General features: G+C 40.7%; 2 protein-coding genes across 2 annotated transcripts; one reads left to right on the top strand and one right to left on the bottom strand.

Moving 5' to 3' along the window:
- Positions 1–819: 819 nt before the first annotated feature.
- On the bottom strand, positions 820–22,654 carry LOC109411698 (T-complex protein 1 subunit delta). Its single transcript, XM_019685270.3, has 3 exons — positions 22,390–22,654; positions 2,523–2,575; positions 820–2,458 (listed from the first exon to the last, which is right to left on the bottom strand). The coding sequence occupies exons 1-3, from the start codon at positions 22,493–22,495 to the stop codon at positions 1,016–1,018; spliced, it is 1,602 nt and encodes a 533-aa protein (XP_019540815.3). The 5' UTR covers positions 22,496–22,654; the 3' UTR covers positions 820–1,015.
- Positions 22,655–22,805: 151 nt separating this feature from the next.
- Positions 22,806–24,077, top strand: LOC109411700 (U5 small nuclear ribonucleoprotein 40 kDa protein). The gene is made up of 2 exons (XM_019685272.3): positions 22,806–23,042; positions 23,107–24,077. Exons 1-2 carry the CDS (start codon positions 22,923–22,925, stop codon positions 24,040–24,042), a joined length of 1,056 nt encoding a protein of 351 aa, XP_019540817.1. The 5' UTR covers positions 22,806–22,922; the 3' UTR covers positions 24,043–24,077.
- The last annotated feature ends 833 nt before the right edge of the window (positions 24,078–24,910 follow it).

Genomic DNA, 24,910 nt, shown 5'->3' with positions numbered 1-24,910 from the left:
TTATTTATGCATTTTGTATCCGCATCTCTCTCACTCTCTTTCTGTTTTCATGCTGTCTGGTGCTTCGCCTGGGTTGACGAAACACTTCTCTTCAACCCAGGCTAAACGGCAGATAGCATGAAAACAGAAAGAGAGTGAGAGAGATGCGGATACAAAATGCATAAATAATAGTAATTCCGTGTATACTTTTATTTCTGAGTGTACCTCGAGATCCTTGCGCTCGATTATGCTGAACAGGTTAGCTGTGTAGCCGATATTTAGAAGGAGAAATATGAATTTTAGAAATAAACAATAAGTTTCACTTCATTGTACTTACCAAAGAAGGCAGTCACTGTGTCATCCGACAAAGCAAACGTTTAAAATAAATTGCATGTTTTTAGTGTTCTTACTACGACCTCTATTTTAACAATTTCGTCCGGCGAGTCTTTTATTTTTTCAACAAAAACAAAATGCCGGCGGATATACTTGTGCAAAATGCTATATTTACTTCAAAGTAGTTACTTTTCTAAATCAAAAACACAACGACTTTGTTTCTAATACATTTATTTTAGAATCAAAGTCGCTTGGTATTAGAATTAAATATTAATTTGCTTTGATTTAAAAACAGTAATGAATTCGAATCAAAGTGGTTATGCATTTGTTTCAAATATGCGACATTTTTCTGCGTGTATATGTAGACTAGACTAGATTAGACTATAAATATCAGATCCAATAATGTAAAAATATTGGAAGAACATCTCGAAATGACTCCCAATTTCGATTTTTAGAATTGCATCAAGTTCAAGTATGGATATCTTTTCACAAGTACAATCAACAATGTTATATTACTGGTACAAGTTTTATTGTTATCATGTTAGCGTTTCCAGAAAATACAAAAGTAATGTTCATACTTAGCGTGGTGATCTTCTCCAGAAAAAATCAATGGTTTTGGTGCGCGATGTGGGGGAAAAACGGCGAAAGTTAAATTAATGAGAGTAGATATAAGCAAGCACAGAAACAACACATGGAAATGGTTTTACTGCATCGTGTTGATGATATCGTCAATCTTAAGAATCGACCGAACCGTTTCCGAGGCCAACGTGATCGACGAAGTGGACACCAGCAGCGGTTGCACCACGTTCTCAGCCAAAATATCAGTGATGGCTCCCTTGCGCACGTTGATTCCGGCATTCTTCTCACCTTGGGCGTGACGGTTGCGCAGCTCTGTAACGGTCGCGATCGGATTCAGACCGGCATTTTCGGCCAGGGTCGAGGGAATAACCTCCAGGGCGTTGGCGAAAGCCCGGAAACAGTAAGCATCCACTCCTTCCAGTGTCTGGGCGTGAGCAGCCAATTGAAGGGCCATTTCGATTTCAGGAGCACCGCCACCGGCAATCTGGGCGCGTTTCTTGACCAGGCAACGGACAACGCAAAGGGCATCGTGCAAGGAACGGTCGGCTTCTTCCAAGACCAGTTTATTCGAACCACGAACAACAATCGAAACGGTTCTGCCCATATTCTGGATTCCGGTGACCTTGACAAATTTGCTAGATCCACTAGAAACCTCCTCAACCAGGTCAGCGTTGACCAAATGTTCCGGCAGGAAATGATCCAACGAAGCAATGGGTCTGCAGTTCAGCGTTTTGCAGACAAACTCGATATCTTCACGTTCCACATCCTTCACGACCATCACCTTGATCTTGTCCAGGAAGTGCAGGGCCAGATCCGAGACGGCGTCACGAAGGATCGACTTCTGAACCAACAGCACATTGCAACCGGCCTTCTTAATCTGCTTCACGATGTTCAAAATGTAGGCACGTTCCTCCTTCAGCACGCGATCCATGGCGGCATAATCCGAAACGACAACGCTGTGGTCCATGTCGGTCTTCGGTGCTGAGATACAGAACTGGATCAGACCGATCTTCGCTTTTTCGACACGCTTCGGTCCATTGACACCGCACGATCGCTGAGTAAACACCAACCCATCCACCAGCTCCGTATCTTCGATGGTTCCTCCCAAGCTGCGAATGATCTTCACGTTCTTCAGATCGCAGCCGCTCTCGTGTCCCGGTTCGGTGACCTTCAGAACTGCATCCACGGCGATCGGAGCCAGCTGGCTGCTGTGCTGCGAAACGACCTTCGAGTTCAGCGACGTGGAAGCACTCTTGATCAGCGATTCGCGATCGGTCAACTCGATCGGCCGGGACATCTCGGTCAGGATTTCAACCGCTTTGGCCGAACATTTTTGGAACGCGTCCGAAATGGCCGTCGGGTGGATTCCCATCTGCAGCAGCTTTTCCACGGCTTCCAGCAGAGCTCCGGCCACGACCACAACCGATGTGGTGCCATCTCCCGCTTCGACGTCCTGCGCCCGGGAGAGTTCGACCAACATCTTGGCCGCCGGATGGATCACGTTCATTTGCTTCAGAATGGTGGCACCATCGTTGGTAATTGTGACCTCTCCGTTGCCGGCTTGAATCTGAAAAAATCGATTTATGATTAATTGGACGTTCCAACTACACCGTTACGGATTTTTCACATACCATTTTGTCCATACCACGGGGACCCAAGCTGGTACGAATCGCATCGCAGACAGCTGCGGGGGGAGAAAATAAAATATTAATAACATCATTCTAGATCGGGCTAAGATAGTTAGCTTAACTTTTGTCTGACTGTACATACCACTATTCGTACCTCCATGATTGATCCGAACTTATATAAATTGCGCTTGCACTCCACAAGAATAAGAGTTGGGACACTCCACTTCTTCTCAAAGTACAAGTTTAGCAGCTCATACATATCTCTGATCAATAACGGTGCCGGCCAAGTATAGTTACAGTCAGTTGAAAAAGAAAAAGAATGTTTGCACGTGATAATTGTGATCCTAGGGTTTTTATCTAATTCCCGTCTATCAAAGCACCGACCAAAAATAACCTCGTCTAACGCCTCATGCTCAATCATACTATCATTTACTTATTTATAAATTAGTTTCCATATCATGTAAAAATACTGTAAAAGAACTAAGAGTTCCTTAAAACAATAGGATAGTATAATTATTCCTTGAATTCTGTTTCCGTCTGGTCCACGTCTATTTTGGGCACAACCAGAATTCATTTCCCGGCACACCTACTACGTGACACTATGGTACATTGGATGGTCAAAAATTATGATTCAAAAACTCGGTCAAATTCTTTGCAATGTGTAATGTATAATATGTGCAGCAAATTATGAATTGAGATGGATGAGCTTAAGAATAGGAGATAATCAGTGAAGTACTAGAATTGTAGTAATGAGCTGAATTGTTGTATGATGAGAAGGTTAGTTCTCCTTTTCTGCAATGAAATGATGCAAAATGCGTGGATATTATGATTCCTTGCCTAATTTAATGCTGTTTGAGCAAAACATTGGGTAACTGTACTGTTGTTTTCTCCATTTCTTGCACCAACTAACCTTCTCACAATACAAAACATCAGCTCATTACTACAAATCTAGTACTTCACTGATTGTCTCCTATTACGACCAAAATGCTTCTCATGCTAGGCATCATACGGGCGTATCTACAATGATAGATAGCATAGATCCAGTGAATCATGTTAGGTCTAAGACCCCAGGTGTTTCCTAAAGGCTTTACTGCAGACCCAAAGGATGACCCTTTACACCAAACACTTTTAGACCCTTTTAGACTAGCAATGCACGGGTCAACTATAAGGTATTCACACCTAGAAAAACTTTAAAAAATATTCAAAGTCGTTCAATTGTCCTATCGATCCTAATTAGATAAACCATGTCATTTTCTCAAGCGTAGCCTAGAAATGTCAACCTAGTCATACAGCCGTTTTTCAGGATATTAGTGTCATAAATGATCAAAATTTCATTGCATTCGGTTCATTGAATCCGGATATGTTACAGATCAAAATTGGCTATCGGATAATTATACCCTTTTCTAGAATTTTTCTAACTTCGTGTAGAATATTCCGATCTTTTCCAAATTTGGACCACTGATAACAACTATGATGAACTTTTTGTAAAAATTTGAGAGAATTTGATGCTCTTTTCGAAAAGTTACAGCTATTGAATATTTTTTGAAAAGTGAAAATTTTACCGGTCCCAGTTACAGGGGATGGCCAAAATGTTTGGGATAAGCAACTTTTTTTTCTCTCACAAAAATGTTCAACATGCTGTAACTTTTCATAGAGTGCATCAACAATTTTCAAATTTTAACTGTTTGTTCACCTATTATATGTGCATGATTGGTACAAATTTGAGCTCGATAGGCGTAATCGAAAACGATTTATTCAAGCTGGATCAGTTGAAGCCCACCGGATCGGCTATGTTGAGCTCGTGTGAAGCGTCCATTCAACGCAACCCCATAATCCCATCCCTTCCTAAAATATTATTGTTTCCCTTAACCTCGACCAAACCGCGAGTTTTACGGTTCCCCAAAACTAACATAGTCATTAAGAAGCCAACATGAAATTGTCAATAATAATTCAAAATGAATATGGCTCCGTAATGCCTAATGGCCCATGAGCCTTCAAATAAATAATTAAGTAAAAAAAGCGTCCATTGAAGTTCGGCACAAACGTTTGGGACACCTGAACATGAGCAGCGTCAACAAGTTGTCAAATGGTCTGATGAATGTTGAACGCCAAGAAAATGCAAGAAATGATGGTGATTGCCGTATTTGTCCGATGGGAAAACAAGCTCGCATCCCTTTCAGCAAGAATGGCTCGAGGGCACAGGAACTACTCGAAGTTGTGCACTCTGATATATCTGGACCAATGAAGGAACCATCTTTCGGCGGAAGTCGTTACTACGTGTCGTTTATTGATGACAAATCAAGAAGAATATTCGTGTATTTCTTGAAAACCAAATCAGGCGAGGAAGTGTTGAACTGCTTCAAGGAATTTCATGCGCACGTCAAACTGGCCAGAAGTTGAAAACCTTACGCACGGACAACGGAAAAGAATATATGAACAGCTGTTTCCAAGAGTATTTGAAGAGAACGGGTATTAAGCATCAAATGACGAATGATTACACGCCGGAACAGAATGGACTGGCGGAAAGAGCGAATAGGACAATCGTTGAAAGAGCTCATTGTTTGCTGTTTGAAGCGAAGCTGTCCAAATCTTTTTGGGCAGAAGTGGTGACTACGGCGGTATATTTGACTCGAGGTCACTTGACACCGGACGAAGTTTGGAGTGGACGTAAACCGAACCTGTCACACGTACGTATTTTCGGGACGAAGGCGATGGTGCAAGTACCGAAACAAAAGCGGAGAAAATGGGACCCAAAGGCAAAGGAATGTACATTTAGCGGATTTGAGGAGACGGAAGGTTATCGGCTGTATGATCCAACTTCGCAGATTTTCCTGAAGAGCAGGGAAGTACAATTCATGGATGAGATGACGGACTCGTGTTTGGTTCCTGTCAAGAAGCGGTAGACTGTGCAACTGGAGTTTGATGAGCAGCCCGAACCAATAGGAATTCAACCCGTTTCAGGAGAAATAGATGATTGCGACACAGATGAAGATGAGTTTGAAGACAGCTTATTCAACATTCCGATCGACACAAATGTGACACGACAAACTTCAAATCCACCTTGAGGGCGCAGCGGACGGGAGCACGCCTTACCGGGCAAGTTTAAGGAGTTTTCTGTCAATTGCAAATAGGTCTTCTCGTATCAAATTCTCCACAGGCATTTGAAAGGTGTTTGCGGATTCGGATTGAGGGATTCGATGATGATGTTCCTGAACGCAGCCTGGATTCCAGATTCAGTGGTGTTGCTACTGATGACAATCGCAGATGTCTGGCAATGGAACCGAAAACGTTTGGAGAAGCTATATCATCTTCATATGCAGACGAATGGAGAAAAGCCATGGAGGACGAGTTCAATTCGATTCAAGCAAATTAAAACATGGTCGCTTGTGGATCTACCCCCTGGTCGAAAGGCAGTTGGCTGTATGTGGGTGTTTAAACTCAATGTTGGGTGAAACTTTCGGGATTCTTATGAGCCGAAACACCGTGGTTTGACAAGAAATGTAATTGTATTGTAAGGGGTCCAAAATAGTATGAATAACCTCAAACGGTATAGAATTCTCGCCAACACAGTTCGGGTTCTACACCTACGGTAATTATCCGTTGAACACCGATAATTCTTCGGTTCATTCTACATTACCTAAACCTTCATATGCTCACGTTATAAATTCCAACCAATAACAATATTCTGCTTCTCATCCTAATCATCGCCTTTGACATCTATCGGTCATTACTGTCATGGACCTGCAATCTCAAGGGCTACCGTGGTCTATTGTCATTTGCTCGGACGAGGGATACTCATTCGCACAGTTCGTTAGGCTCGCCACAATAGATTGGCGCACGCCGCAACACTCAAGCACGAACGGAATGTGTGCAAGCTAAAGAAGAGTATGTATGGCTTGAAGCAAGCGGCCAGGTCATGAAATCGGAAACTAAACGATGAGTTGGTTAGGAACGGATTTGAATGCTGTCGATCGGATCCATGCTTATACAGGAAACAGTTCAATGGACGTTGGTGTTACGTTTTGGTTTACGTAGACGACCTGATCGTGGCAAGTGAAGATCCTCGCATGATTGAACAACTTGCGGAATCATTAAGCAGATGTTTCGAGCTTAGCAGCCTTGGAAATATTCACTTTTATTTGGGAATGGAGGTGAAGAAAGACAAGACAGAAGATTTTCTTTTGAATCAACGGAAATACATTGGCGAGATTTTGAAGACAACTGGTTTGCAAGACGCGAAGTCCTCCAGCACTCCGTTGGATCCAGGATACATGAAAAAAGATTATGGAAACAAACTACCGGACAATATCGAATACCAAAAACTAATTGAAAAACTACTCTACGTTGCAGTCAATACAAGGCCTGATATATCCACTGCGGTTTCGTTATTGAGTAGGAAAACAAACAATCCATCGCAGGCTGATTGGACCGAGCTGAAATGAGTTGTGCGCTACCTCAAAGGAACTAAGGACTTCAAGCTACGATTGAGCAGAAATGGTGGACCGAATGCTATTGTAGGATATTCAGATGCGGATTGGGCGGAAAACAGACAAGATCGCATTAAGTGAAATAGCGGCTTCATATTCAAGATTAATGGTGGTACAGTCAGCTGGGCATGCCGGAAGCAATCATGTGTATCATTATCGACTGCTGAGGCTGAGTTCATCGCACTTTTAGAAGCTGCCCAAGTAACCACAAGCATTATATCATTGCACGAATTAGACTGACTATCAACCTTTGCAATGCGAAATGCAGTAACTCCACACTTGTCATGCAATGATCCTTTAGATTGGCATTATCAATGTAATGATGCATTACATTTTTCTTCACATTCGGGTGTATTAAAAGCTGATATACGATAGTTCAATAATTCAACACTGCAAAAACTGAATAAATGCAATGTACAAACTAGCAAAGGTTGCTCTAACCATACAATTATAAAAGCTTGACTCTAATGGTAAACAAATGAAATCAAGAAGAGTGAACAACTTTACTCTAGCGGTCATCAACACTTCTGGTTTGACTCCCGACCAACTAAATCCCCGTTTGAACCACCGATCGGAAGCTTTTTTCAGAAAAACCTTTTTAAAGATTATCTTTTCTCTTGCCATGCCAATTCACATGCCAATAATGATGGAAACCTCAATTAGCATGTGAACAGTGTGCGAAGGGTGTTTTAATTTTCTTATATTGATTAAATATCTTCTAAAATGCATTATGTATTTATCAGTGATTTATCAGAATGTGATTACAGGGTTTGTATTACATATGACATAGTCGTTTTGCCCTCTACTGCAATGATTGAGACCGAAGAACAGTTTCCTTTTAGTTAATGAAATATCTGTTGTTTTCACTGCAGCAGAAACGGTCCAAGGTGCCAGTGCGTATGGAACTCATCTAGCGGTCATAAACAAATTTGGTTCGACTCCCGACCCGGCGACAAAAAATAATGGTTAAAACATCCATGTGTGGGGGCATTAGTACCGTCGATAATGAAGCGGTGCTAAAAATAGATTTTTGTTTTGGTTTTTCGTGTTGCACGTATTTAGCATGTGTAAATGCATATGTACAGCACATGCATTTATGTTACTTTAGCAATGGCTGTCAACGTGCTGCAATATGTGGCATTAATTTGATTTTAGTGGGGCCCTTTTCGACTTTAATATTGCTTCAATGAGGTGTTTAAAGTAATGCAGCATTATATGCACAATTTTAAATATAAATATATAGCAAAATTGATGCACTTATATACGGCTTCGTGGTTACTTGGGTGTATAAGAAGCAATCTGGCTGAAATCACTTTTGAAGGATCTGAATGAGAAGAAGGAAGTACCATTCAGAGTTGCTTGAAGATGTTGATCAACAAGAAATTCAGCAATAGAACAAAACGTGTGGCTACAAGGTTACATTTCACGCGAGATCAAATCCAGAAAGGTGAGATAAACTGCATTTACTGTCCGGCTGAGAACATGGTTGCAGATCTATTGACAAAACCATTGGCAAGTATGAGATTGAGGAAGTTAGCATAAATAGCCGGAGTGACCGCTACCGTCTACACTGAAAGAAAAAGTATAGTACTGTGAACCACGACAGTGTTCTTAATTTTACCATGCCCAAATTTCGTAAACATAACCAAATATTTATTTATGTCTACCATGAATCAGTGAAAATTACCATGTGTCAAACATTTTGTGACATGGTGAGAATCATAATCAACATATTCATCACAACTATTCAGCTTTTACTATTCGTCGAGAAAACATGGTAACACTAACTCTAAAAATGTTTGCCTCAAATCCATACAGTTTCACAACACATCATAGTTATGGTAAATATTGAGATGTTATTCAGTTTTCCAGATCTCCGTGTATCCTCTGCGCGACCGCTCGCCATTTTTACGTATTTCCTCTCGAATGGAATACTTGTCGTAATAATGGCAGATTCAAGTATGGAAGTAATTGTAGCAGAAGAACTTATTGCCGATTCCGACCTTATTAATGGTAAGTAAGATAAATCATGTGAATGATTGTTGATAATCCGAAAACAATGTTTTTTTTTCAGAAGCCGACGAGCAGCCGGATCTAAGAAACATCATTTTGGAGGAGTGGGAACTTAAATCCACGGTGTATGCCATCTTGATTAGTAAGTAGTATTAAAATAATCTTTTAGTATCGATGTTTAAGGAATCATCCGCATAATGTAGGTCACGGTGTCACACTGGAGTATTTAAAAGTCCTGGACGAAAAAGCACTGAGCGACATATTTTCTGTTGTCAAATGGACCGGACATAAACATGCCTTGCGCTCCAAGTTGGAACAGTGGAAAGAGAGTGTATTGTACCGCCCGTTGCCCTCCACCACCAGCAATCCGGCAAGCGAAACGTCCCCAGCCCACAATGCAGTTCCGGGACCATCCCATATGAACAAATTACTCCAAACAACCGTCACAAACAATGTACTGCTTGGCATACTCGAGAGAAACGAAAAAGGCAAAATTGTTTGTCAGTATTACCAAGCACACCAACGGCTGGATGTGGAGCAAAGACGATCGTTGGCACACACCATAGTCGACTACTACATTGCCAACAACACATATTTTACACTGGCAGATATGGAACGTGTTGCCGACCTGATTGCAGCTCGATTTCCTCCGGAAATATCTGTAACTTAATGGAGAGTGTTATTTAAAAACCCATATAACATTATTTTTTTCACAGGAGACCTACTACAATCCCCGTGATTCAGCCGCTGGCAAGAAGTACCCCTCTGGTCTATTGTATGATCGATTTCATAACCGAAAAAAAACCGGTTCAAGGCGCCAGGTAGGCGAGATCGACCCGTGGACACGTTACAAGGCGGAAGCAGTCAAGCTCACTGCTGATGGTAAGATTGGGGCCGGGTGGGTGTTCATTTGCGTGGGTGGGTCGTGGTGAACCTCTTGGGTCCTTTTCAAATGTTGCTCCAGAATTAAATACCGTTCATTGCACAATGGTTAATGAGGCAAGGTGGTCTGAGAAATCGTACGCGCCATACAAAACTAGTCTGGTTTTCTTACAAAAAATCTTACCCTTAGAAATTTCAACTATTGGAACGTAGACTATTAACGTTACCCAAAAATGATCAATCACATTCTTTACTTTATAAGAAACTCCAGAATTTACCCAAAGAAATTGATCTAATGATCATTTGAAGCTTGACGGCTTGTTACAAAAATAAACTATACAAAACAGTATGCCCAACAAAGCATTATTTCAAACAAAAAAATAAATAACAGAAAAATCAATAATTATATTTAGTTCTTCCCAATTTGAATGCTGATACATACGACCCATTCAAAACTTTTTCTAGAAAATAAACATAAACAACTTCCACCCATCCACCAGAAATAAACCGCTTGACATCGATTAAAAACTGGCTACGAAACAACCTGGAACCATTTGATGAAATTTTGCAGCGTTGGAACGACTCTCGGCTGCTGCGTGTAACAAGCATCATCAAAGAAGCTGAGATCAACAAATCAAACATCCTTCAGGAGTGGCCACGTCTTGCAGATCCGAATGGATATTTGCTGGTAAGTACCTTGAAGTACTATCATATTATTTGTTGCTCAAATCCCGCATGATTAGTGATAATGGTGTTCAGCCATATTGGTTACTAAATTTGTAGCTCGTTCCTTGGCTCGTTCTTTATAATCACAATCCTTTGCAGTTTATACGTATACATAAAACAAAATCGTGAATAATGTACCACGATTCTTGTATTTTCATTTTCAGATTGATGCTGACTACGGCTTTATTTATGAAAGCTCAAGGAACGCGTCGACGCTGTATGACAACTGGGGCACATTCCTGGTGAAGTTTCGGGAGTACGTAAGCAAGTGCAACATCAAGGATCATCGTTCGCTTCAGCTGCTGGATTACTTGGAGGAAGGTACGCTGGCCGATGGTAAGTGAACATCCAAAGCTAATTCTCAAACATATCCTATACAAATCTCACCAATATGTTTATGTGTGCAACGGCAATTGAACATGGAAGATATCCATGAATCACAAGTCGTCTTCTACATGACCTACTTTCCTAAGGGACAAAACTAGTTCCTCAGCTTTTTTCTCTATGTCCGGCCGGGGCGTAACTACTGCGACCAAAATTTGATCTATTGTGGTATACCCCGTGTCCTTGTATAGTGCATGCCGTATTACTTTATCACCGTTGTGAAGTTATAAAGTATTCGGTTTTGTTACAGTAGTCATTTTCAACTTAATCGTAAGGAATGATTCTGATTGATAGGTTCCGCTTTTACACGCTCCTTTTTAGTCAAAATAGGATACCTTAACGAGAACTCCAATACATGATACCGATATTGACCATGCATCAGAACCCTAGTCTTATCTGTTTCAATATTAATGGTTATTGATAATATGTTGATGATTTTGTTAGGTGACCGCCATGCATCTACGAAAGCTAAGACCCAAGTAACCACGCCGTTCAAGCCGTAATGCTTGCATATACATATGGTGTAAATAAAGCATACACTACTCTGTATGCATTGAAGCTAACTTCAATTTGGCTTTATTGTGGCCGTTTGTGCACTTTAATTCAACTTAAATTGTACATACAGAGTAATGCTTGCTTTATTTACACCATATTTATGCATGTATTATGGTTTGAGTAGCATGGTTATTTGGGGAGTGTTTGTTGCTAAAATCGACAATGATTTTTCATAAGGGCTTAACTGACATGATCGATTTATTTTCCCTGATCCTGTCTTTCTGTTATTACCTGGGTGTGATACCACCGTGATAAATTCGTCTGTGTTATTATTATGTCTAAATCGTTTTTTCATAAAATAAATTGATTTGAATTTTATGCTAAACCTAGTGCTAAACGATGAGAGTGTAGGGTTTTGTAAATTATTCTAAACTACTCCCATTCTACTACTACGAATTTTGTATTTTTTTCGTTTTTCTTCTTACAAAAATACAAATACTATATTTGCTCATTGATATTTTATTTTTAATATCAATTAATATAAAATTATACATTATGGATTACAGAAGAAGTAATTTTCTTCAGGGATTCTCAAAGGTGTTCGATAACGAATTTCTCCAGAAAATTCTTCAGGGAGTCCTCTAGCAGTTCTTTGACGAATTCCCAGGCGATTTTCTTTCCTTTAGGGATTCCATTGCGACTTATTTGAAGATTCTTTTAAACGTTTAATGAAGCCTTTCTTCAGGAGTTTCTTCAGGGATATCTCCTGGAGTTCCTTTGAAGATTCTTCCAGGAGTTTCGTCAGGGATCCCTCCAAAAATTTAATTACGGATTTCTACAGGAGCCCTTTCAGGGTTTTCTAAAGGAGTTTCTTCCGGAATTCTTCTAGAAGTTCCTTCTGAAATTACTTTAGAAGTCGCTTCAGGGATTACTCCAGTCTAGGGGCAAGACACTGAGCAATCGGGAGCAACTCTGAGCAATTCTGAGTAACTCTTTCTGTTCGAATCCATTCAGAAACGTCTCTGAAACGCTAGAGATTTTCCTTGGATTTTAATCAAGGATTACTCTAGGAGTTCCTTGAAGGATCTCTCCAGTAGCTCATTCAGAGATTTTTCCTGGAGTTTATTTGGGGATTCCTGCAGACAACCTAGAAGAAGCGTCCAACATAGCTGGTGCTCACAAATTCCTGCCTGATGCTTCTACGGATCGGTCGGAGACAAACACCGCCAGCTAAGAGTTGTGTACTTAGCTGGTATTGCCTTATGACTTCAGTAAGATTGAGGAGGTACATCCCTAGCGACTTTTCAGCAAAATGGTACGACTAAAACAGCGTCTGTTTAGGCATCTAGTGGCTGAATATGAAATGTACTTCCTCTGAAAGCAATACCGAAGATAACCGCCCTACAACGGTGGATAGGGAACCTTAGGCCAACATCCCACTATGCCCGAAATAAAAAAAAAAAACGTTACAGAAACCGAAAAGGAAGGATTAGGAACTGAGTTAACTGATTTTTCCTGGAAGTTTTACAGAGATTCCACCAGAAGTTCTTACAGCGATTCTTTCTGAGATCCTTCCCCAGAAGTTACTTAAGGAATTTCTCCTTTAGTTCCGTCTGGGGTTCCAGCAGAATTTCCAGCAGTGGTTTCTCCAGGAAATCCATCAGATATTTCTCCAAAAGTCTTAATGAGGATTCCTCCAAGGATTCGCTTAAAACCCAACTAACATTTTTGCTGGATAAAAGCTTAAAAGAGCTTTCTTCCGAATTTGTTTGCTCAATAAGCTCTTACGCTGCTACTTTTGTTAGTAGGGAAGGATCTTCCAGTAGAATTCGCCAGGAACTCTTTCAGGGATTTCTCTACAAGTTTTTTCGGAGGGTTGCTCCAAAAACTTTCTCAGATAATTCTCTAGAAGCTTCCACATCAGATCCTCCAGGAGTTTCAACAGCGATTAGTCCAAGACTAGGGGCAAGACAGATCTAACGAGAGGAAATCTGTGTTTGAAGTGTTACTCAAAATTCCTCACAGTTCCTTAGATTTTCTCCCATTCTGACCAAAGTGTGATCTGGCACCAATGTCAAATTGCAAAGTGTTTCGTGTGCTGAATGAAAATTGCAGTTTTGGGGATGTCAACAGCGATTAGTCCAAGACTAGGGGCAAGACAGATCTAACGAGAGGAAATCTGTGTTTGAAGTGTTACTCAAAATTCCTCACAGTTCCTCAGATTTTCTCCCATTCTGACCAAAGTGTGATCTGGCACCAATGTCAAATTGCAAAGTGTTTCGTGTGCTGAATGAAAATTGCAGTTTTGGGGATGTCTTTCAACAAATTTCGTCGATCATCGACAAAAAGAGTTACTCAGAATTTCTCAGAGTTGCTCTCGTTTGCACAGTGTCTTGCCCCTAGGTCCAAGATTCCTTTCAGGGGTTGCACCAAAAATTCCTTCAGGGGTTCCAGGAGTTCTTTCGGTGATTTCTCTAGGATCCTCCTGCAGTTACAGAGGATTCGATATATGTTCCTTCGGGGAATGCTCCAGGAGATCCAACAGTGGTTACTCCGGAAATCCTTTCTTAAGAGGATCCTCTAGGAACTTTTTGTTTCAGAGGTTCCTCTGAGAGTTTCAATCTGGATTTCTTCATGAGAACCTTCAGAGGTTTCTTCTGAAAATACTTCAGATATTCTTCTACGAATTTCTGAAGAGGCTTCTTTCAGGAGTTCCCTCAGCATTTTATCCCGAAGAATTATGAAGAATTCCTTCAGAAATCCATCAGAGTATTCCCCAGGAGTTCCCCTAAAGAATCTTGCTGGACCTTGGAATTCTTTTTCCTTCATGGATTTCTTCAGGAGCTCCTATAACAGATCTTCAACGGGCTTCTCTAAGTTTTCCCGCAATGAATTCTACAGGAATCTTTTAAGAGAATTCTCTAGAAGATTCTTCAGATATTTCTTCCGCAGTTTCTTCAAGGATCTCTCCAAGTGTTCATTTTATGGATTCCTCTGAGGCCGTTCATAAACCACGTAGACTTTTTGGGGAGAGCTGGAATCTAGATAAAGTCTAGGCTCCACACAAATTTTAAAATTTTTGTATGGACAGGAGGGGGAGGCGAGTGGTCTGAGATGGCCAAATTTTGGTCTACGTGGTTTAGAAACAGCCTCTCTTGGAGTTACACAGAGATTCCTTCACTATTTAAGCTGTTCCACCAGGTAGTACGGCAGAAGAATTTCTTAAGAAATTTCATCAGAGGCCGGCTGTTCGGGTTCGTTTGGAAGTTGACCATCAATGTTAACTTCTTTTCCCGATCAGCCTAGATAGCTGTGTAGTGTCGGTAGCGGTTATCTCAATCGGCTAAGAATAACAATACGGACCGCCTGATCCAGTGGTAAGAGTCCACTAAACAGGTGACCCCTAATTCATGGTGTTATGCGGCTTTATGCTTACCGTGCCAAAGAATGAATGGCTAGGGGGGTCTAATAAAAACCTAACCACAAACGGAGCCTGTGGAGAATTAGGGTGTCCTCCACAGTATTACGCCCTTACTGCGCTAACCGGAGCAATGGTGCAGTGGACCTTGCGTTTCTCTGAGATAATCAGTTGCCCTTCTTAAGTCTCAAATTTGAGGCTAAATAAGGGCGGGGTTATTCAAATGTTGTTAGTTAGCTTACATTACTGCCTATATGGGTTCGCTTAATGCGTTTTCGCCATTGGCGTTTTTCAACGGATCATTGAAGCCGACTTTTCCGCTACTCACCGCATCAAAACAAAAGCGCCACCGTATATGGACGGCAACACAGTGACAGCAGTCGAGTTACGTCAAACACACAAGGCTACGGTGGCGCTATCTGTTCATTTCATAGCGGCCGTTTTAGTTATTTTAGTGATCCATTAACACCGATTTGGTTGGTCGTTGATGTTTCCTTTTTGTGCTGTGATTGTGAAGAGTGTAATCCTGTCTAGTTTGGGTAGTGGCTACGACAAGGAAACCTCAGATCAATTTTCAGCGTAAAAAGCGTATGTAGCCCAAGTGGATCTACTTCAAAAAGTTCAATTTCGTAGGGTAACTTCTGTATAGGTTACCTTGTGAACCCAGTTTTGCTTTTTTCATTATAGATGAACTGTCGTGCCTCGAGCATGCTATATTTTAGAATAACGTTAACAGTATGTTTCAACCTTATGGATGCCTTCAAGTAAGCTCTTGTTTTCAGAATCTTTTCGCTGATATTTGGCATCTGAAGTAGCTCAAACATTGATTTGAGATGCTTCACTTTGATGGAATACTTAGGTAGTACAGTTCATGGTTAACTTAACATAGAATTGCACCTAACCCAACTCTGCATGAGCAGAATTTGTCAGTTGGTTGGCTGATTGGCATGTGTCAGATGAGGACTCTCCATTTGATCTTTTTGCACTTTGGAGTGTTCCTTCGCAAACTTTGCGTATTCAGGCGTCCCTGCTCAACAAGCTAGGGAACCCGTAATAATTGGTTGCGATCACATTTTATGGATAACTCGCTTCCATTGCTGCTCCAAGAGAGTTTCATTATGGTTTTGTTATTATAACGCCCTTCATTGTGGTATACCATAGCTACTGCTTTGAAAGAAGCTTGTCCTCTGCGGTCTGTGCGGACCGAAAGAGGTATTCCTGAATGGAACTCGGACCTGTTCAAGTTCTAAATGTCTTCGGATAAACCAGTCTTTTGTATAGCTACGAATCTTTAGCTTCTACCCCGAGGATTGTAGCTATAGAATCGATTTAGTGGACACTAAAAAGCTCTGCTTACTTCAAATCTCCTGCAGCAAATGGGGCTTTGTCCTATTTTTCTCCAGAGGGATTTGAGTTTTTCAAACATGTTTTGAACTCTTGTAGTTTTCTATTGGGTATTTTCATGGCGTGAAATTACTCTGTAGTTTTATCCCGAAAGGGTGCGCGCGTTGTAAAAAGAAGGAATAAGTTCCAGATTTATCTGGTTACGTCGTTCTTTCTGAAATGCTCGAAACGCATTGTTGATTATCACATCTGTGATGTTCGTCTGGCTAACATGCCTGTTCATGTGAACTCACATGTCTCCCAATTTGGGATGTCCACAGTGACTCTTTTACACAAATTTGTATACGTTTTCAAGAAAGCACTCGCTCAAACGTAGTTTTTGCTTGGGTGATTTCTTGAATATTGAGGATGCTTTTGATGACGTGCCTTTCTATGTCATATTGAAAGTCGCATGACGTCGCAAGCTGCCTCCAATGAGCTATAGGCTCTTTTTACGCTTATGCGTTTTACAGTGTCCTTTTCAGGGCACTGATTAACCCCGTTGTGGTATGAGCTATGAGCTCTCGTTGCGCTTATGCGTTCATTCCCTCTTCTAGGGCATCCCTTCCTATTTCATCACCTTTCCCTTTCCCAATTCCCATCCCTTGTCCCATTCTCCCTCAGGTAAATGATGAAATAGGCTCATATGTATGGCGATGGCACAAATGTCCCAAATGGAGGATAACGTGCCTCTGAAGCCGGCCTTCTGATACCTGATGGACAGGAGGGGGAGGCGAGTGGTCTGAGATGGCCAAATTTTGGTCTACGTGGTTTAGAAACAGCCTCTCTTGGAGTTACACATAGATTCCTTCACTATTTAAGCTGTTCCACCAGGTAGTACGGCAGAAGAATTTCTTAAGAAATTTCATCAGAGGATTCTACACAAGTTCTCAAAAATAATCCTCCAGAAATTCCTGCAAAGATTCCTCCACAAGTTTATTGATGTTTTCCTTCAGGAACTCCTGCAGGGACTCCTCGAGGAGCTAATTCATAGATTTCCAGGTTTTTCTGCTTGCATTCCTCCTATTTTTTTCACAAGGATTCCCCCAGGAGCTCCATCAGCGATACCTCCAATACCCTACTGAGGCATTAGCCACAGACAAACAGACGTAACACTTGCGAAATTCCCATCGACCACGATCATTTTAAATTTTCATAGTTGTGGCTTTCACAACCAGAGGCGCGCGCATCGTTTTTCTATGCGTTTGACGTTTCACACTAGCGCCTTCTGTTGACGATACTGCACAACACAGTGATTCGTGCAACTTTTCCACCAGGTGATGGTAGTGTGAACTAGGCGATGGATTTCCATGAAAATCGTTCAAGGTGTTACGTCTGTTTGTCTGTGCATTAGCCATTCTTAAACAAATAAAATCTACATTTAAACGGTTCAACACTCGCTAATTATGCATACTTTATATTTTTTTTTATAGATACAAAGAATTTAATTTACTGTTCCGTCTTCCATGCTGTGATAAAGCCTTCGCGAACATCGTCAAGGAGATTGCCCACCATCTTGCAAGCACAGGAAGAAAATTGCCGTGTTTGTGATACGGAGCAAGACTACCAATTGGAAAGAGACACGTTGAGACAAGAATCTGAATCGAACGGATTACAATTTTCACCCAGAATCTTCTTAGTCGGCAAACCTGAACATCTGGACGCATGCTATGTAGTAACACAACGGTTGGAATACAGACTACCATCATTTTTACGCTGCGTTGATGTCGTCATAAAGTTGAAACTAGTACTGCAGTTCAATTTTCCCGAAAGCTGCGAATTATTCTACTGTTTCGTTGCCAAGTATTTTTACAACGTGGACTGTGGACGTAAAACTAAGAACAGTCAGCTACTTGAGCTCATATCATTCCTGGAAAAGGCAGAGCCATGAACTGTTTCCTGTGTCAAGAAGTGCTTACATCATTCCCACGTTACCTGGATCATCTAACCGTCGGCCATGGCACACCACCTGTATTTACGTACAAATGTACTGCTTGCATACCAACCTTACTATTTCGGGATGTATACCGTTTCAAACGCCACATTTCCGGACAACATCTGTGCCTTTTCCGATCACCGAGACAGCCACTACAAGAATCCACCAGAACTCCACTCAGACAGACCGTTGAAACAGAGGATGACGGACAGCCGAACCTGCGCTCGGAAAATGTTTCAACGGATTCGGAAAAGGAAGATATAGAGAACCAGAGTATGGGCGAAGATGCTGTTTTAGATTTGAATGCTAGATTAAGAGAAAAGATTTTAAATTTTTCATTAGGCTTATACAGTAAGACAAATTTGACAAGGAATGATGTAGTCGAAATACAGACAAGCATTACAGAAGAAATCGTTAAACCTTTACTACAAGCGTTTAGCACTTTAGCCACTTTGCCTGAAAACGAATATAAACAGAAATTAATAAACGATTTGCACGACCCTTTCAACTTCATTGCAACAGAGCATAAATTCAATTGCGCTACGCGCGAATTAGGACTAAATGACAATTTTCAAATAGTCGATTTTGAAGATAAAGAACTACAAGTCAAGTCAAATGCATGCCTAATGCCAATAAAACATCAAATAAAATCGTTCTTTGAAAGCCCGGGAGTATACAACAAAACCGTCGAAAACATGAAAAGTCTAGAATTAGAAAAAAAATCAAGTAATGTTGTTAATACTTCTCTTTGGAAATCGATAAAACAACAAAGTGCAGATAAGATGATAATGCCTTATTTTCTCTACTCGGATGAGGCAGAAATGAATGATGCGATAGGCGCTCACTCCGGCACACATAAAGTATGCTCGCTATATTATAGTTTCCCTACTATTCCCTCACATCTGCTATCGAGGTTAGATAACATTTTCGTTGTTGGATTTGTGAAAGCGAGTGATATGGCAAAATTGGGACCATCGAAAGCATTGCATGACTTGATAGATGTATTGGTGGACTTAGAGGCTAATGGATTAGATCTACAAATTGAAAGTACCTGTGTGAAGGTTCATTTTGTTCTGGTAGGAATATTGGGTGACAATTTAGGAATGAATATGTTAATGGGTTTTGCTCCGTCCTTTAGTTCCATTTATTACTGTAGATTTTGTAAAATCAATAAGTACGATGCGCAGTCTGCTGTTGCACTCGACGGCGAACTAAATAGAACCAAAGATAATTATAAAATTGATTTAGAAAAACCGTACAAAGAAACAGGTATCAAGGAGAACTCTGAGTTCAATAGACTAAGATATTACCACGTGGCTGATTTTACGATAGTCGATGCGATGCACGATTTGTTTTCGCACGGCATATGCAGTTATGACATTTCATTGGTTTTAAGTTTTATGATTCAAAATCTACACATTTCACTATCAACAATCAATTACAGAATTCAAATGTTTAACTTTGGAGAAACTGAAAATAGAAATACTTTCAAACAAATTTCAAGGGAGCAGATAAAATCAACAAACTATAAGATGACTGCAAGGGAAATGATGTTGTTTGTTCATTACTTTCCATTGATATTTGGAGAAATAATGCCGGTAGGAGATGATGTGTGGAATTTTATTTTATCATTAGTTGAATTGGTCGATATCGTATTGCTCCCAAGTTTCGATGAAGAAATGTTAAATGTTTTAGAGAAACAAATTACGTATCATCATTCTATGTACATCAAAACTTTTAACAATAATCTTAAGCCCAAGTATCATATTTTGCTACACTATGTGCAAACTATTAAGAATATTGGACCACCTAGATATACATGGAGTTTCCGGTTTGAGGCTGCTCATCAAATTTTCAAGAAATACTGCAGAACTATTACTAGCCGACGAAATATTTGTTTAACACTGTGTAAAAAAGCAAATACTATTTTCATTAATAATCTCAAAAATCAGTCCCACTTTGCAGAAGATCTAGAAATCAAACGTGCGCTAAAAATGAAACTTGTCAATCTACCTTATTTTTCGGAATTAGAAATAACAACTGAATTACTTACATCCACTTATTACACGTCGAACGCTGTTAAATATAAAGGTACCGATTATAGAGTTGGCTACTTTCTCACAATATCGATAAATAATATGAGATCTGTAAAGCTATATGAAATCAAAGACCTTTTGGTTAAGGATGATCAGTTGTTCATAGCATGTCGAGAATGGGTATTGAAGGGCTACGTAGAACATTACGCTTCTTTTGAGGTGCAGTTACCTTTAGATATTTATGTTGTAATTAATGCTAATCGATTTGATGGACCGCCGATTCATTTGTATCGCATAGGAAACGAACACTATGTAAGATTAAAGAAATACTTTGTATAACATTTTAGAAAAATTATATGACTATTGCGATTTCAGAAAAAATGGAGGAAAATTTCAATAGATCGTAAAATCTTGTGAATCTGATACATTTTACGACTTATTCAAATGGAACTCCATAAATGTTGTTTTATTTTTACATTAAATTTTAATTATTCTGGTACTAAAGCGCATTTTGCCCTCTTCTCCTATAGCTGAGTAAGCAATAAGAGGGCAAAATGCGCTCTAGTACCGCCATCAACCTTCAATTCAACAGAATGTACCACGGATACATGTTAAAAATTACCATGCTTACATAGTTACAATTATCATATTTCTATGGTAAAATCTGCTAAAAAATGGTAACATTGACCCGTGTTGAAAATATTGATTTTGATACAAATTATTTCTCATTCTGACCAAAACATAGTAAATTTGACTATATGCATCATTTCTGTCAAAGCATAGTAAATTTGGCCATGCCGATGGTTGTTTCAATAACAATACATGGTCTACCAAAATCAAGTAGTAAAGATGTTTTATTTTGACCCTATGAAATGGTGCAGATTACCATGTTCCTTTTTTCAGTGTAGGAGGAGTGTTGGAGTTCAAGACGGAAACCGATCATAGTAGTCAAAGATTTAGCGAAATAGCAGATTTCATTACACTGTCATTCTGTTACTGTTACACACTGAATAAAGACGTTAAAACATTAAGTCCCACTGAAGCCAAGGGCTGAAAGTCTCTTTAATAAAGACAAATCAATCAAGTCCCAATGTTACTAATTAACACCTGTTGCGGTGGCAATTTGGTGTTTGGTGAAACTGGTAACGCTATTATCTAATAGGAATCAATTAAATGTACTGGGATCGCTAGAAGATTTAGTAGTAAGATAAACGTCGAGTTGGCGAGTTCGTTCCTCTACCGGTGAAAAATAGGAAACTATCATGTAAGTTAATTTTAGTGAAAATGCAATGTAAAGTTATTTGAATGAATTATATTTATAGCATTGAAGCTACTGTAAAAAGTTGCTTTCAATATGTGTTTCGATCCGGAGAAAACTCACGCCAACAACACCATTCGTTTATAGTCTTTATTCTTCATGGCTCGTTTCAGAGATGAATAAGAGACATTACCAAAACCACCATCGATGTCTAAAAAGGCGCATAGAGCTTTTTCTTTTGCGGCAAACGTTTTTCCCATTTTTGTTACTAACGAATGAAGGGCCGCAACCGATGACTTACCAGATTGATAAGCAAACTGAAAATCAGACAGGGGAGAATTGATATTAATCTAGAAATGCCGAAAACGATGGAATTTTCCCTAACGCATGTTCTTAATGAATAATTTTGGTTTTGACCATGTTGTGTCTGGGTGAATCCACAGTGCGTACAGAAAAATAATTTGTTATCATCTGACTCACCTTCTTTGAGGTTAGAGTAAACTAGCGAAGGAAAAACGTAATTTCAATGAAAAACCAATTGAAAACACAAGATTACTGTAAAATACAGTAGTTTCAGAGTATTCATTGTAAAATCTTGTAAAGATGATTAAAGTTTCTCATGAAAGTCCAAAAATGTATGAATACAAGAAGCTTCCAGAAAGGGATTCAAAATATTGAGAAATGAATGAGTTGGTCCAGAAACGATTTTTGAACTTTTCATCCATTTTCATGATTTTGAGCCCCTTAAGCGATAGTAAATCATGTTAGATCAATTACTAAAGCAATCATTTTTAGTTATTTCCCTTAAACAGTAAAATTTCAATTAATTTCACCGTCCACCCACTCACTCACCCTTGGCTGCATTGATGTTGCTCTGGCGGATGTCAGCCGGTTTGCTTTTGTCCTTGTAGGCCTGGCCCTGGGGCTTGCCGGCGCGCATCGCTGGTTTCACGACCATTTTTACTGCTTAAAGTGAATGCTTCCGGTGGAAAACGGCAACGGAACGCGGATATTGATGCAAATTTTCCGGATTTTCTTCGCAGCAAAAACACAGAACGCGTGCACCGCAGCTTGTACGGTTTTCTGACAAGGGAGAAGCACCGCACAGAAAAGAAACATGAAAAATGTGTTCTTCTTTGTTGGTGGTGGTGTTTTGCGAGTGCGATGATTTTCAACTGTCAGAGGGATAGGAAACTGGCGCCATAAAATGGAGTTGCGAGCGATCGGCTCAGAGATCTACCGCATCTTTTGATCGAACCCTGCAATTGACATTCGATTTCAATCAGAAGTTTGTTTACGCTGCGCCGCGAACGTTTCAGTAAAGTGTGGAAAATTTGAGTTTTATTCTTTAATTCAAAGTTTAAAGCTGATAATTACGCAGCAAAATGATGTCTGCGGCACAGAAGCGTCCCTCGGATGCATTGGTTCCCGTGCCACAAACCAAAAAGTCCCGCTCAGATCTGATGACCTACACGGCAAAGGATAAACAGCTCCTGGAACAAAACGTAAGTTACAATCGTCCCGCAGTTATGAATCAGCTTGGCTTATGAATCCCATATTTATTTGTAGGATGTGGAAAGGACGTCCAACTTGCTGGCACCGATCATGCTGCTGGAAGGCCACGGAGGGGAAATATTCTCCACCGAGTTCCACCCGGAGGGAGAGCACCTGGTGTCGACGGGGTTTGATCGGCAAATCTTTCTCTGGAACGTCTACGGTGAATGTGAAAATGTGGGAATGATGTCCGGTCATTCCGGAGCAGTTATGGAGGTGCACTTCTCGCCGGATGGAGGAAACCTTTACACCTGCAGTACGGACAAAATGGTAGCCGTGTGGGATGTCCCGACCTGCACCCGGATCCGGAAGCTGAAAGGCCACTCGCATTTTGTGAATAGCTGCAGCGGTGCGAGACGAGGACCGACACTGATCGTGTCCGGATCGGATGATTCCACCATCAAGATTTGGGACGCCAGGAAGAAGAACGTCATGCATACCTTCGATAACGGGTACCAAGTGACGGCGGTTTGCTTCAGCGATACGGCCGAGCAGGTGATCTCCGGTGGAATTGACAATGAGATCAAAATTTGGGACATCCGGAAGAAGGACATCGTCTATCGTTTGAGGGGACACACGGATACGATCACCGGATTGGCGCTTTCGCCGGACGGTTCCTACGTGCTGAGCAACTCCATGGACAACACGCTACGCATTTGGGACGTCAGGCCTTACGCACCGGCCGAGAGATGCGTTAAGGTCTTCTCCGGTCATCAGCATAACTTTGAGAAAAATTTGCTGCGATGTGCGTGGTCACCGGACGGATCAAAGATAAGTAGTGGTTCCGCAGATCGGTTTGTCTATATTTGGGACACTACCTCTCGGAGGATTCTGTATAAACTTCCTGGACACAACGGAAGTGTGAATGACGTAGATTTCCATCCGACAGAGCCCGTCGTTTTGTCCGCTTCGAGCGATAAAACACTTTATTTAGGAGAAGTCGAAGGCTAGACATGTGTGAGGAATAAAACTTATTTGCGCTTAAAGTTTCTTACTAAATTTTCTTGTTTTGTTGAAGACGATTCGTAAAGGTTGTTTTAGATGTAGTCGCAGTTGGTGCAGTCGCTCCAGTCAATCTCACTGAATTGAGAAGAATATGTTGAAAAATTTGAAGTTGTAGACGAATTTGTTGATCTTGGTACTCTAGTGACATGCGATAATGATCGAAACTTTTTCGGCCTGAGAAATCAGCTGAAGTTCCGTAGGCTGCAAAAGAAGACAAAGCTCGTCTTGTACAAGACTCTGATTCTTCCGATCGACTTTAAAAGAAGTTGATCGGAGGGCCTTTAAAGTCTTCGAACGTGCGGACAGTACTCGGAGGTCACTCAGACACTCCTGTTTGGATTTCACTTGGCGTTTCATTTGTAATTCCTACTGGATTTGCTTATGGTTCATCCAGGACTTCCTTTTGTGATTCCTACAGTAGTCTGGAATTGCTTTAGTAGTTTCTTCTGGGATTCCTCCAGTTTTTTTTTTGTGATTTACCTTGGAGTACTTTCTGGATTCCTTTAGGAATTCCTTCTGGAAACCCGCTAATCGTTTCATATGCGATTTATACAAAAGTTTATTTTGAGATTCCTCGAGGAGTTCTTCTAGGATACTTCCAAGAATTGGTTCTAATTTTTTTTTCCTGGATGTTCCAGTAGGTTCGCTGGCAATCGAAAACCGTCAGAGGATGCACCTGCGGGACGGTTGTTAGGGGGAAAGCACCAGTTCCGGGTACCTAATCGCGTAACACCACAGTCGCGCATAGAAGACAAACCCACGTTCTGACAAACGACCGTACCGAAACTTACTCTCCCGTCACCGAAGCCACTTT

Source organism: Aedes albopictus, chromosome 2 (assembly GCF_035046485.1).
Source record: "Aedes albopictus strain Foshan chromosome 2, AalbF5, whole genome shotgun sequence".
Lineage (NCBI taxonomy): Eukaryota > Metazoa > Arthropoda > Insecta > Diptera > Culicidae > Aedes > Aedes albopictus.
Note: the sequence above shows the minus strand (reverse complement) of the source record. Positions and strands in the feature narration are given on the sequence as shown.

Excerpts from the sequence above, each read along its gene's own strand:
- LOC109411700 (XM_019685272.3), top strand. The coding sequence starts at position 22,923 with ATGATGTCTGCGGCACAGAAGCGTCCCTCGGATGCATTGGTTCCCGTG. Across the intron at positions 23,043-23,106 it reads AACAGCTCCTGGAACAAAAC|GATGTGGAAAGGACGTCCAA; the intron begins GTAAGTTACAAT and ends ATTTATTTGTAG.
- LOC109411698 (XM_019685270.3), bottom strand. The coding sequence starts at position 22,495 with ATGGTCGTGAAACCAGCGATGCGCGCCGGCAAGCCCCAGGGCCAGGCC. Across the intron at positions 2,576-22,389 it reads CAACATCAATGCAGCCAAGG|CTGTCTGCGATGCGATTCGT; the intron begins GTGAGTGAGTGG and ends CTCCCCCCGCAG. Across the intron at positions 2,459-2,522 it reads CCCGTGGTATGGACAAAATG|ATTCAAGCCGGCAACGGAGA; the intron begins GTATGTGAAAAA and ends CGATTTTTTCAG.